At 37.7% G+C, this 15,046-nt stretch overlaps 1 protein-coding gene across 4 annotated transcripts in view; it reads left to right on the forward strand.

Annotated features, from left to right (window-relative positions):
- Window positions 1–13,607, forward strand: part of Neto2 (neuropilin and tolloid like 2) — a 58,334-nt gene extending 44,727 nt beyond the window's left edge. For all 4 annotated transcript variants that reach the window (XM_070011879.1, XM_070011880.1, XM_070011883.1 and 1 more), the window contains 2 exons: window positions 8,014–8,127; window positions 9,429–13,607. In XM_070011879.1, coding sequence (XP_069867980.1) covers window positions 8,014–8,127; window positions 9,429–10,009 — 695 coding nt within the window. In that variant the 3' untranslated portion in view covers window positions 10,010–13,607. The remainder of the gene's footprint in view (window positions 1–8,013; window positions 8,128–9,428) is intronic.
- Window positions 13,608–15,046: the final 1,439 nt, after the last annotated feature.

Below are 15,046 nucleotides of genomic sequence, written 5' to 3' on the forward strand. Positions count from 1 at the left end.
GTCTATTGGCCATCCTTCTTTCCTCTTCAGAGAAGTTTCTCTTTAAGTCTTTAGCCCACTTATTTATTGGGCAGTTGTTTCTTTGAGGATTTGTTGTTGGGGGATTTAATTTTTTGGGTTCCAGGTATATTTTACATATGAGACCCTTGTCCATTTTATGGCTAATAAAGATTTTCTCCAATCTTTTGACTTTCCATTGATCTTGTTAGTTATGTCCTTTGCCATGCAGAAGCTCTGCAGTTTCATGCAGTCCCATTTGTCCAACCTTTCTTTAATTTGTTGTGTATCTGGGTCTCTATTAAGAAAATTTCGGTCTATGCCAAGGAACCTAGGCTTTCTCCTATTCCTTCCTGTAATGTTTTCAGAGTGTCTGCTTTGACTCCGAGGTCTTTGATCCATTTGGAGTTGATTCTGGTGCAGGGTGATATATAAGGATCTAGCTTTAGTTTTCTACAGGTGATTAACGAGTCTTGCCAGAACCATTTACTGAGGAGTCTGTCTTCCTTCCATTCTATTTTGAGCTCGCTTATTGAAGATTAGACGGCTGTAGGTCTGTGGGTTCATTTCTGGGTTTTCAATTCTATTCCATTGGTCCTGAGGTCTGTTCTTTTGCCAGTATCAAGCTGTTTTAATTACTATGGCTTTGTAGTAGAGTTTGAAATTTGGTATTGATATTCCTCCAGCACTGTTCTTTCTGTTAAGGATCGTTTTTGCTATTCGGGGTCTTTTATTATTCCCAATGAATTTTTGGATTGCCTCTTCTATTTTCTTGAAGAATGAGGTTGGAATATTCATAGGTATCACACTGAATTAGTAGATAGCCTTCGGAAGTATTGCCATTTTCACGATGTTGATCTTTCCAATCCAGGAACATGGGAGGTTTTGCCACTTTCTAAGTTCTGTTTTGATTTCCTTTTTTGAGTTTTTGAAGTTTTTATCATAGAGGTCCTTCACTTCTTTGATTAAGTTAATTCCTAGGTATTTTATTTTTTGTGGGACTATGACAAAAGGATTTGCTTTCCTGATTTCAGCCACGCTTTTCTCATTGTTGGCATACAAAAAAGCCAATGATTTTTTTTTGGGGGGTCCGGTTGTGGGGCCTGAACTCTGGGCCTGGGTGCTGTCCCTCAGCTCTTCAGCTCAAGGCTAGAGCTCTACCACTTGAGCCACAGTGCCACTTCCGGCTTTTTTCTTATATGGTGCTGAGGAATCGAACCCAGGGCTTCGAGCATGCAAGGCAAGTGCTCTACCATTGAGCCACCTTCCCAGCCCCAAAAGCCAATGATTTTTGAGGGTTAATTTTAGACCTTGCTACTTTGCCAAAGTTTTGAATCAGCACCAATAATTTGGGAGTGGAGTCCATGGGATTCTTTAAATACAAGTTCATGTCATCTGCCAAGAGGGAGAGTTTTACTTCATCTTTCCCTATTTGAATCCCTTTTATGTTTGCATCTTGTCTTATTGCTGTAGCTAGGCATTCTAATACTAAATTGAAGAGAAGTGGAGAGAGTGGACATCTTTGTCTCGTTCCTGAGTTAAGAGGAAATGGCTTTAGTTTTTCACCATTAAGTATAATGTTGGCTGTAGGTTTGTCATATACAACCTTTATTGTATTGAGGAATGTTCCCTGGATTCCTAGTTTTTCCAGAACTGTCATCATAAAGGAGTGTTGGATCTTGTTAAATGCTTTTTCTGCATCTATTGAGATAACCATGTGGTTCTTATCCTTGCTGTTGTGGATGTGATGAATTATATTAATTGATTTGTATATTGAACCCTGAAATGAATCCTGTTTGGTCATGGTGTATGATTTTTTTGGATGAATTGTTGAAGTCAATTGGCCAAAATTTTGTTGAGAAGTTTTGCATCAATGTTCATCAAAGAAATGGGTTTGTAGTTCTCTATGATGAATCCCTGCCTGGTTTGGGGATGATGGTTATGATGGCTTCATAGAGTGAATTCAGTAGTGAACTTTCTCTTTCAATTTCATTGAAGAGTTGGAGGAATATTGGTGTGAGCTCTGCTTTGAAGGCCTTGTAGAATTCTGCTGTAAAACCATCTGTTCCTGGACTTTTCTTAGATGAGAGATCTCTTATTGCTGTTTCTATTTCAATGCTTCATATGGGCCTGTTAAGATGATTTAACTCATCTTGGTTTAGTTATGTCAGTATTTGCTAGGAAAAGGTCCATTTCTGCCAGGTTCTCAAACTTATTGGCATAAAAGTGAGAATTATTCCCTTGCAATGTTCTGAATCTTGGTTGTTTCTGTGGCAATGTTTCCATTCTCATCTCTGAATTTAGTTATTTGTTGTGTTCTCTTCTTTTTGTGATAAAATTTGCTAAGGGTCTGTCAATTTCGTTAATTTTTTCAAAGAACCAACTCTTTGTTTTGTTCATTCTGATTTAATTATTTCCGTCTACTGGGCTGGGGTTTATCTTGCTTTGTTTTTTAAGGAAGTTTAGATGTCTCATTAAATTGTTATTTTCAGATCTCTCCCAATTTGTTGATGTAGGAACTCAGAGCTATAAACTTGCCTCTGAGTACTGCCTTTGCTGTGTCCCAGAGGAGCTGGTAATTTTTGTATTATTTTTGTTGAATATCATGAATATTTGAATTTCCTTTCTAATCTCTTCCATGACCCACTGGTGATTCAACAGTGTGTTTTCAGCCTCCATGTGTTACAGGACTTTCTTTGGTGGCTTATAGTTTCGAGTTCTAATTTTATTCCTGTGTGGTCTGAGAGAATGCAAGGTATAACTTCAATGTTTCTGAATTTGGACAAGTTTGCTTTGTGTCCTAAAATGTGGTCATTTCTGGAAAATATTCCATGTGCTGCTGAGAAAAATGTGTATGATGCTGCTGGGTGAAATATTTGGTAGATGTCTGTGAAATCTAGTTGATCTATGCAGTTGTTTAGATCTGCGGTTTCTCTATTGAGTTTTTGCCATGTTGACCTATCTAGTGGGGATAGTGGTGTGTTAATGTCCCCAAAAATTAATGTCTGTGGATCTATGTGGGATTTGAGGGAAAATAGTGTTTCTTGGATAAATTTGGGTGCTCTGTTGGTTGGTGAATAGATATTTAGAATTGTAATATCCTCCTGAAGGAGAGATCCCTTAATTAGTATGTAGCAACCATCTTTATCTCTTCTCACTAATTTTAATTTGAAGTCTATTTTATCTGATATTAGGATTGCAACTCCTGCCTGTTTATGGGGGCCTTTTGCTTGGTAGATTTTGTTTCAGCCTTTCACTTTCAAAATATGTTTGTTTTTATGGGCAAGGTGTGACTCCTGAAAGCAGCAGATAGAAGGATCTTGCTTTTTAATCCATAGACAGTCTGTTGCTTAATTGGACAATTAAGTCCGTTATCCTTGAGAGTTAGGACTGAGAGGTGTTCGGTAGTTCCTACCATGGTATCCACCTTCTTGGGGGCTGCGGCAACTGGGTTCTTCCTATGGGTCTTGGATTCTGTCTGGGTGTGGTTTCTTGGCCTTTATTGTGGTCTTGTTGGTTTTCTATGCATAGGACATCTTTAAGTATCTTTTGTAAGGCAGGTTTGGTGGAGATATATTGTTTCAGTTTTTCGTTGCTATGGAACGTTATTATTTGACCTTCAGTTATGAAGGAGAGTTTAGCTGGGTACAGTATTCTTGGTTGATAGTTGTTTGTCTTTAGGGCATGGCATACATTATTCCAGGCTCTTCTTACTTTAATTGTCTGTGCTGAGAAATCTGAGGTGATTCTAATTGGTTTCCCTTTATAGGTGATTGATCTTTTCTCCTTGACAGCTTTAAGGATCTTTCCCTTGTTCTGAATTGATCCTGTGAGGATGTCCTGTTCTGGTCTGGTTTATTTGGGGTTCTAAAAACTTCTTGTTTTTCCGTAGGCCTATCTTTTTGCATGTTTGGGAAGTTCTCTGCTAGGATCCTGTTAGAGAAATTTCCTAGACCAGTAACTTCTGTCTCCTCTACACCCATTATCCTCAGATTAGGCCTTCTGATGGTGTCTTCCAAATGTTGAATAGATCTATCATATTTCTTGGATTTTTCTTGTGACCTAAAATGTGGTCATTTCTGGAAAATATTCCCTGTGCTGCTGAGAAAAATGTGTATGATGCTGCTGGGTGAAATATTCGGTAGATGTCTGTGAAATCTAGTTGATCTATGCAGTTGTTTAGATCTGCGGTTTCTCTATTGAGTTTTTGCCATGGTTGTATGTTCTTTCTCTATAATATCTAGATTGTCTTCAATCCCTGAGATTTGATCTTCTGCATGGTCTAACCTACTGTCAAGTTCGTTACTTTGTTTTTATTTCTTTTCCTCCTAATTTGTTGGTTTTGATGGCTTCCAATTCTTTGTTGGAGCTTTGTTTTAGCTCTTGTATGAACTTCTTTACTTCCTTAATTTGGTGTTCAGTGTTTATTCTCAAATCACTTAGTTGATTGGTTATGATTTCCTTGGATTCCCATTCCTTCTGTCGGTCTCCATTCAGCATTCCCTTTGTGGTCTCCCTGAATTCGTTCAGCTATCTGTTTATGGATTCCATGAATGCCTCTATTGATTTTTGTCTATTCTCATCCCGCTCTCACAATTCCTGTATTACTCTCTGATTAGCTTCCTCACGTTCATGCAATTCCTGTAGTTCTCTTTGACTGTTCTCAGCCTGCTCATGCCATTCCTGCCTTTCTCTTTGATTGTTCTCAGCCTGCTCACGCAATTCCTGTCTTTCTCTTTGACTGTTCTCAGCCTGCTCACGCAATTCTTTTATTTCTCCTTGACTGTTCTCAACCTGCTCATGCAATTCCTGTATTAATCTTTGTGTAGCTTCCTCACACTCACGAGATTCCTGTATTAGTCTTTGGTTTGCCTCCTCTCGCTCCCTATCACACTCACACTGAGTCCTTTGCAGGTTTTCAATCTTTTCATTCACCATGTTTACCAGTAGTATTTGTAGAGCTTTTTGGGAACTCTCCTCTAGATTGTTCATTAACTGTTCTGTCACCTGATTATCCTGAGTGGGAGTTGAGAAACCTGGACTTGACATTTTTCTTGTGTTTTTCCGGCTTGTTCTGCTCATTTGGTATGAAAGTAACACGAATTTTGTGCTAGAACACTATTTTAAGGCAATAATCAACCAGAGTTCTGGAGTTGCACTGTCAAAATGGCTGCAGATACAATATAGTTCAAAAGATACAATCTATTCAACATCAAACAACTATGGATTAATGGGCTAAGAGCAGCAAAGAAGAATTTGGCAAACCAGAAATTATTAGGTTTAGGGGAGTAATGTGGGGAAAAATAGGATTAGAGGGATGTGGAAAGGTAAAAGGAGAGTGAATTTAACGAAGTCCTAATCTCACAGAGGGAAATGGATTGGAAAGAATGATAGGTGAGAGATTTTAAAAAAAAAAAAAAAGGAAAAAAACAAAAACAAAAATTTAAATTTAAAAAATGAAACACTTAAAAATTATATGGCTACAGTGCTTGATAAGAAATGTACTCATTATCTTGCCCATGTAATTGTAACCCCTCTGTACAGTATTTTCACAATAAAAATAATTTAAAAAATTATATAAGTTTAAAAAATGATATTGCGAGAAGAGGATAGGATGAGAAGAGGGGAGGGATAGAAAGGAGACATGAAAAACTAAAAAATAAAAATTCTTTAAGTTAGTTACTTGAAAATTATATAGCTGTAAAGAGATAATGCTGCTATTAAAGAAGTTAAGCCTAAGAGGTTGTGAATTGAGTAATAAATTTCTGGATTAAGTATGTACACAATGGGGGATGAGGTCTAATAATCGACGATGAGTATATATCTGGGGATGAGCAGAACAGCAATTAAGTCACACAAGAAAGAAAGAGAGAAAAAAATGAAAAGAATAAACAAAAAAAAGGACCAAAAGGGCAAAAGAGATTTTTTAAAAAGCACACACATACATGTACACCTAAAATAAAAATTATGAGAGAAAAAAAGGTTAATAGAAAACTTTTCTTTTTTTTTTTGGGTCCAGTCGTGGGGCCTGAACTCTGGGCCTGGGCGCTGTCCCTCAGCTCTTCAGCTCAAGGCTAGCGCTCTACCACTTGAGCCACAGCGCCACTTCCGGCTTTTTTCTTTTTGCTTATGTGGTGCTGAGGAATCGAACCCATGCATGCAAGGCAAGCGCTCTACCACTGAGCCACCTTCCCAGCTCCTAGAAAACATTTTTGTAAATAAGAATTTTTTTTAAAGGTACAAAAAAGTTCTTTGATTTTTTTTTTTGGGGGGGGGGGAGAGGAGGAAGGAGGGGAATGGGATGAAATACATCTCCCCTGTGTCCGTAACTAGTCTCTTGGTGGAGTCTCTGGTCTGCTTGACGTATTTGGTTTTCCTGTGGCTTGATTGGTTTCTTAAGTCAGTTTGTTTGAGCAGTCAGAAAAATGCTCTGCATTACCCAGGATGTTTTGATCCTCCTCCCAGGCTAGTTCAGTGGGAGGGAGATGGCTTTTTCCTCTAGTTTGGAGATGGTGTGATGAGGCTAGGCTCTGGGTAGAGTTGAGACCTTTCAGCAAACAGTAGCTTTTCCATGAGTGGCTAGCTCCTGAGACACAGAGCCCAGCCTGGAGCCATTCTCGGGGTTTGTGTTTACTGAATTTCAGTTGTTTGTCTAGGCTGCTGTAGGGAGGGGCAGCCTCTGGTTCTGTTTACCCAGTAGAGAAAGTCACTCCACTTGACAGAGCTACCTCTACTTGGGCGGGTGACTTTCCCCCTGGGTAGAGCTGAGCCTGGCCGGTCAGGTCAGGTTTCTGTGACCTGCTAAATAACTCTTTTGTTTTCTTCCAAGGCCTGAGTTGGAGCTAGCTGCTCAGCCAGGCCTTTGTCAGTATCAAAGATGGAGGTCTCCAGTGGTGGGGGAGGGGCATCCTTCCCTCCTCTGCTCCCTGAGAAGGAGTGAGGATGTCAGGGTTCTACTCATGCCAGACCAGAGTCTTGGTTCCTGGGCTGTCTCTGGTCTGCGATCTGCAGGATGAAGATATCTGTTCCTTGTCAGTTCTTGCTGGTGTTGAGTAGAATTCACTCATCTACTGCGTCTGGCGCCTTTGTCCCAGACTCTCTCTGTAGGTATGGCTGCTACAGCTGTCACTACAGCCACCACAGTCATGGTTACCAGCAAGTGCCCAGATCTGTCTCCTTGCCTCGATTTTCCCTCTGTGGCCAAACTCTCTGCACTGTGATAGCACACTTGGTGTGATTTTCTAGCCTAGCACTGTTCACTGGAACACTAAAACTGCTTTCTTTGTGAGAGCTTGTTTAGCCTCCGAACCTATCTCTTTATTTTTTTTAACTCTTTAAATTATATCAATACAATGTCTTTTTTTTTTTTTTTGGTGTTTTTTAGGGGGTGGGGTTGTTTTTGTTTTCCTGGTTCCAGGCCTTGAACTCATGGGCTTGATGTTCACTTGGCTTTCGTACTAAGCAGATGTTATACAACTTGAGCCACACTTTCAGCCCAGCTTCTGCTTGTTATCTTGGAGATGGAGCATTGTGGACTTTTCTGCCCAAGCTGACTTTAACCCCTGATCTTCCATGTCTTAACCTTCTCAATAGATATGATTATAGGTGTGAGCCACTGGCACCAAAGAATATTATCTTTAAAGTCTTGAAAGATTGTCCAAACTATATAGAATCTCCATTAACTATAGGAAACACGTTAATATCGTTATTGTATTTGGTAACTAGCATAGAAAAGTTTGTCTGAAGCCAGAGACATGACTCAGTTTTAGAACACCTACTTGGAAAGATTGAATCCCTGAGTTCAAACCACACTACTACTGAAAAAAAACGAAAAAGAACTTTGTGTGAGCCAGCATTAAAGATCTTGTCTTCTTGATTTTGTAGAAGAATGTGTTCATAAGCTTTAGAGATAAAAACAAAATGCTCTTATTTAAAGTCACACATAAAATAAATCAGGATGGATTTGTCATCTGTGTGTCTCTATTCTCAACAGTATAGTTTTTCATTTTCCTACAGCTCCTTGCACAAGCAGCACTTTTTTCTGCCATAGCAACATGTGCATCAACAATTCCTTAGTGTGCAATGGTGTTCAGAACTGCGCATATCCTTGGGATGAGAATCATTGCAAAGGTAAGTCCAGTTTGAAGGCCAGGTTTTTTGAGAAGAGTGAATCTTGCTTTTCATTAAGGAAGATTTAAAATGTCCTTTTCTACAATGTGCTTAACAACTGTCTTAGCAGACATGGAGACAAGTGAGAATGGAAAATAGAGCTCTGCAATGTAGTCAGAGCACAGCAAAATACTGCTTCTATAGCCAGGTGCCAATGGCTCATGCTGTTCAGGAGGCTGAGATCTGAGGATCTTGGTTGAAAGCCAATCAGGGCAGGAAAGTCCATGAGACTCTTATCTCCATTTAACTACTAGAAAACTGGAAATGGCTCTGTGGCTCAAGTGGTAGAGTGCTAGCATTGAGCTGAAGAGCTCAGGGATAACACCCAGGCCTAGAGTTCAAGCCCCATGACCATTAAAAAAAAAATGCTTCTCAATAAAAGTATTTTGTGTTTACATAGTAGGTTTTTACCTTAAGTTGTTTAAAAGCACATTGTGTTGTTTTCTGCTCTTATTTGCTTACTGTTGTTGAAACTTGTCATTTGTATTACAGTGCTGCCTTATCTGGTTGTCAAAATAATGTAGACAATATCCTAGAGTTCTGCTTTTTTAAGTTATAGGGAAATGCTGCTTAACAACAATCCACTAAAATATTCAACCTTCCAACATGAAAACAGATTCATCCTAATAATTATTTTATCCAATTTCCTGTGCTACATCTCCAGTGTATACTCTGAAAGCTAAATATGGCTGATGCTAATAGTTGGATATTGGCAAGTTGCTTTTTAAACCACTAAGAACTAAAACAGTTATGTAAATTTCTTACTATGAAAAAGTATGTAATCAGATGGCTGTTAAGAGTACTTGATCAGGTAATCATCAAACATAGTAGAGCATGATAATTTGACTCAAGACATGAGTCTGATCATGTTTATTCTCTCTTTCTGTGACTGTTGGTAGAACTGTTATACATTTTTCTACATAGCAGTTGGTCAAACCTGCCCTGCAACATAAACCTGATAGAACAAGAGAATTTATTTGAGCATTTTCTATGTTAATGTATTTGATTTGATTTGTAAGTTGTATGCATTCATGTCTCTGAATAAGAAACAAAGTATTTTATCTTTTCTGTAATCTGTATACCTAGCTGTATCATGATTAGTTACTTTACCCAGAAATCATATTCAAAGGCCTTATTTTCAGTTGCATTGTCTGTAGTATATTTTACTTTGGTTTCCTGCTTTACTTAAATATACCTTATTGGGTTGAATGGGAGATCCCTATCAACAAATTTTGAAAACCTTAACATTTCTCTTTCTACAGAAAAGAAAAAAGCTGGGCTATTTGAGCAAATCACTAAAACTCATGGAACAATTATTGGCGTAACATCAGGGATTGTCTTGGTTCTTCTCATTATTTCTATTTTAGTGCAAGTGAAACAGCCCCGGAAAAAGGTCATGGCTTGCAAAACTGCTTTCAATAAAACTGGGTTCCAAGAAGTGTTTGATCCCCCTCATTATGAGCTGTTTTCACTAAGGGACAAAGAGATTTCTGCAGATCTGGCAGACTTGTCAGAAGAACTGGACAACTACCAGAAGCTGCGGCGTTCCCCCACATCCTCGCGGTGCATTCACGACCATCACTGCGGATCACAAGCATCCAGTGCCAAGCAAAGCAGGACCAACCTCAGTGCCATGGAACTCCCCTTCCGAAATGATTTTGCACAACCACAGCCAATGAAAACTTTTAATAGCACCTTCAAAAAAAGTAGCTACACTTTCAAACAGGGACATGAGTGTCCTGATCAGGCTCTAGAAGACAGAGTCATGGAAGAGATTCCCTGTGAAATTTATGTCCGTGGGCGAGATGATTCTGCACAAACATCCATATCCATAGACTTTTAATCCTCACTGATGGTGGTAGGAATCAGGAACTGTAGGTGTGTAGCCTAGAGCACCAGTTCTGTCTCAGCAGCCAACCCTGTTCTAGCAAAACTAGGAAGACCCTCATTTACCATTAACGTATTGTAATGGTGACTTTATCTCAGGCAGTCTATATGTGTTATACCAACCAAGGACTCAGTGGGGAAATTCACCATCATCTGTTGCTTGATGTCATATGAACAGAGCACCACTAGTTAATGAGCAGCTGAAGAGAGAGAGTGCTAAGTCGGGCTCGGGCTCAGGCTTAGGCTGTTGAATGAGCTCTGTCAAGCACAGCTTTGATCCCACAGTAAACTTCAAAAATAAGCTTTTTTTCCTTAATCCTTTTGGTTTACTTTTCTCTTAAGTTGTTTTACATGCCTAGAGTTTGCTACTTCTGTGTCCTATCTAAGGCTAAAGGGTTAGTGTACCACTTACATCAAATATAGTAGGTTACTGGGGTAAGTGCCATTTAAGACTCAGATATATTTCATTTCTGTCTACTAGTTTATATACTATAGCCTTCCCATTGCTGGATCTTCAGTCATTCATGGGAGAAGTAGTAAATGATGCAGTTTATTATTATGAAATCATATTTTGTCTTAGTTATTCTAGTGTATTTCATAATCCAGGAAGGTATGTACCAATTATCAGTCAGGACTAAAACTTCGAGAAAGATAACTTAGCAAGTATTTCAAGTTTCCTATATTTGGTTACATTCATTCCAGAACACAGGGGGTCATTTACTGCACATATGGGTTACCTGTCATTAGGTTTATTTGTGGCGGTCTTCATCTCTGTATCTCTGTTATTTTTGCAAGATGATTATTTCACTACTCTTGTATTGGATTACTTCTTTCTTGAGACAGTACATTTTTCTAGCTCTTATCAAATATAACAATTTCAACTTTTTTTTAAGCTGCACTTTTGATCTTATGATTTTTATGGTATATAAGATAATTTATAAACATGATATAAAAACTCATTGTGTTTTTTTAGACTTTTGATATTATTTTATACTGTACAAATTTTATTAAATCAAGATTAATGACCTACAGAGACAGATTTCCTGACTGCTCGCATACCAGTTTTGTACGTGAATGTGTTGTAAGGGGGACTGTACACTGTCACTTATTACTAAGACCTGGGTCATGTCTGCATAAGAAGCTTCTTTCCTTTCATTGCTGTATTTAGTTTGTGATAAATTTTTCACTGTGTGATATTTATTGCTCTAAATTACTACACAAGTCTTATATTAAAGTCTAAATTGTCACATAATTCTTCCATCATTTATGGCACTGATATTTGAGATCTTAAGATATGTATAGAAAGGAGTCCATTTGCTAAATTATAACCAATATAAGCCTATTTAGAATAGGTAAATTCTCGTTTTTTACATTTTTATATTTTTTACATTTTGCATTCTACATTTTTTACATTTGCAGTGAAATAAGTTGACATCATAAAATTTTTGTTAATTTTTAAGTGCTTTGGGATTCTTGTTTGAGATAATACCTTGCTATATAGCCCAGGTTGACCTCAAATTCATGACCTGCCTCAGCCTCCCAAATGCCTGGCTTACAGTGTACACCACCACATTCAGCTAATAAATTTTGTTCAATATTATACAGACACTATCTCAGATTAGTGAAAATTTTGACCTTGAACATCTATATGATACACTTAGAAAATACTGCCTCAAAGTTTGTTTCTATGTCATATTTTGTATTTTAAAAAGTAGATTATATACAAGTGACAAGGAAATCATTCTCATAGTATATTCATGATTTAAATTTTATATAAGCCACCAGAATCCAATTAACTTGGAAATATAAAAAAGACTTAATGAATATAGTATTCAATGATCTTGTACTGGAGACAGATTTAATAACTTAAGTTTTTTTTAGTGGTTACATTGAGTTGACATTTTAGTAGGAAATGGGCCAACCAGCATTTGGACAACATAGAAAATGCATACATTAACAACTACTATCTTAATGTTCATTGTGATGGAAAGGACATTTTCATACTTGGTATATAAAATTATTTCTGTAATAAAAGTATCTGTTTTGTACATCTTTAACATCTAGATTATGGTAGAAGTAATGCTAATTACAGCTGCATTATGCTGCATTATGGCTAGTTGTTTATAACTATGTTTTTATTTTTGAAACTTGTAATCTATTTTTAAAAGACCTAAAAGAAGCCTACAAAATACAGAGCCTATGGAGACATTAAATATGAAAACAGCACAGAAATGCACAGTTTCATGTAATTTAGCAAGTTGGACAGTGATCTGGTTCTAAATTTTCTGGCTGTTAAAAGGAAGCAAACCTTTTCACAGTAGAAAACACAAACTCATTGGGTGCTATTGGTTCATGTCTGTAATCCTAGCTACTTATGAGGCTGAGATCTGAGGATCATGGTTCAAAACTAGCCCGGGCAGAAAAGTCCATTAACCTCTCATCTCCAATTAACCATCAAAAAGCTGGAAGTGGAGGTGTGGCTCAAGTAGTAGGATGCTAGTCTCAAGTGAAAATCCAAGCAAGAACTCCATGTCTGAGTTCAAGCCCACGTACTAGCACAAAAAGGAAAAATAAAACACAAACTTACCTGGGGACTAGTTCTTCTAGGACTTGAGGGCCTAACTTTAGATAGCATTTCCTCAGAATTTAAAGAAGATGCAAAATGAAGGAAGGAGGTCATCATGATATATCCTAAGCAAGTAGGCTTAAGTTAACATCCTCTGGGGACAATAATTTCTGTTGAGTTTATTTGTGGGGACAGAACTACAAATCTGAATGGTCAATAGCTTAGTCTATCATAGGTTATAAGCTGTCATTGAGTTATAGCTGGGCATTAGATCTCATATCTTAGTCAAACATTTTCTTGGTATTCTATAGAAACACAAGATAATAGAGCTAATACATTTTAGAATTGTTAGCAGAGTAATATTAGTGTACATAATTGTAAATCTTCTAAGACAATGGAAAAACTTTACAAATTATTTACTGAACTAAATGCCATAAAATTTAGCAATGAAATATATGAGATTTAGCCATCTTGTATAAGTTAGAACACCCAACAGAGTGACTTGTTAAATGTGCTCTACCAAAAAATCCAAATCTGAAAGGAACAAATGTTCAATTCAGGAAGAGTATTAAGTACAACTGTATGATATTGTCACTGTAAGTGTCCATCTAGAATTTAACACAAGATAGCAATTCCAAGTGGCTATAAATTGAACAACAACAAAAAAGAAACCCTCTTTCTCAACATCTCAAATGTATAGGAATAAAACTACTTTTCACTTTGGGGGAAGGGGGACATTCAACCTAAAGGTTTAAGCAAAAGCAAGAGATTTTTCCCATTTTACATCACAAAAAGATAGGGTCTCCTTTACCTAAATGGCTCTATGTCAGTGTTTTTGTATTGGTTCCTACAATTCCTAGGCATTGAAAGAGCCTCCTTAAATAAGTGTCTGCCAGTGAATATTTTTATATTTCTGCTGCTATCTGAGATAAGAAGCATGCTTCCTTGTTTCTTGTCACCTGATAAGGTGGGAATGGCCTGGTGGTGATTGGGGGGGGGCACATGGGGGTGGGGGGGCGATCTCAATTGGGATTATGTTGTCATTTCAAGATGACATCTCCTCTATTATATGTGGTACTTATAAGTTCTTAAGTAATATGCCTGAATCACGCATTAGACCTGAAAAGAACTTTGGTTTCTGGCATATTTTTTAATCCAGGATACCATGTGCTGGTAGCTCATGCCTGTAATCCTAGCTACTCAGGAGGCTGAGACCTGAGGATCACAGTTTGATGCCAGACCTGGTAGGAAAGCCCATGAGACTCTCATCTCCAGTTAACCAACAAAAAGCTGGAAATGGAGCTGTGGCTCAAGTGGAGCACTAGCCTTGAGTGAAAAAGCTAAAGGGACAGCACCCAGACCCTGGGTTCAAACCCCAGTACACATACACACACATACAAAGAAAGACTATATAGTTAGTGATCTCCCTGACTCAGAACTCCATGCCCACCACCCTTTACCTATTTCTTGCTCTCTCCCTGCTTTTGCTGGCTGTAGTTAAGTCAAGCCATTCTCAACAGCAGCCCAGCTGTTCTATGTAAAGCTTGTCAATCATTCTGACTTACAATGTAATTTTATAAATTTCTTCCAAATATTCTATCTCAAATTTTTTAATGTATATAACGCCACGTAATTGTACAGTTTTGTTACCACAGCTCCTTGGCTTCTGCGAACAACTCTGCAAGCAGTTGCTGTGAATTCTCAATAAACAGTGTTGACTAACAATACATCTGTGTGGTACCAGACAGAGAATTTCAGTGTTTTTGCTTTTGTGACTTTTTTAAGCTAAAGAAAACAATGTATAATGTAAAAATTAAACATTTATATGCTATATCTCGAGTTCTGGAGACTGATTTGTATGTGAACCACTGGAAAAGACATGTTGATGTAGCCTCCTGCCAAATCACTTATGTGGGGTTGGTTTGGTTTTTTTCCCCTCTGCTGGTAATTTTTTCTCCTTTTATAACTTTTTCTTATACACTTATGTGATAGGTATATTTGGCAACAAAAGCCCAAGAAACTACTGAAGGTGCATGTTTAATATATACTATCTAGTGTGAACTTTAAAAGCAGATTTTTATTACAAACTTCCAGACCATATAAGAAACTTACATGCTATTTATGGTTGAAAAAAATCCTTGAACTGGAAATAAAAACTTAATATTTTGTTTCCTTACCTCAATTTCTAAAATCTAGATGTGGTAACAAATTCAGGTCACTTTGAGCCACAAAATTTGTCTTTCTAAAGTTGGCATTTTCTCTTCTACCTTCTAAAATAAAATAATCATTTTATGATTTTGGAAAATAACATTGGAGCTAGGAACTGATGGTTCATGCCTATAACCGTAACTAGTCAGAAGGCTGAGATCTGAGAAAAGGCCATGAGACTCTTAAATCCAATATACTACACCATCCTCCCCCCCCCCC

Source organism: Dipodomys merriami, unplaced genomic scaffold (genome assembly GCF_024711535.1).
Source record: "Dipodomys merriami isolate MVZ:Mamm:240054 unplaced genomic scaffold, mDipMer1.0.p SCAF_85, whole genome shotgun sequence".
In the NCBI taxonomy this organism is placed as follows: domain Eukaryota; kingdom Metazoa; phylum Chordata; class Mammalia; order Rodentia; family Heteromyidae; genus Dipodomys; species Dipodomys merriami.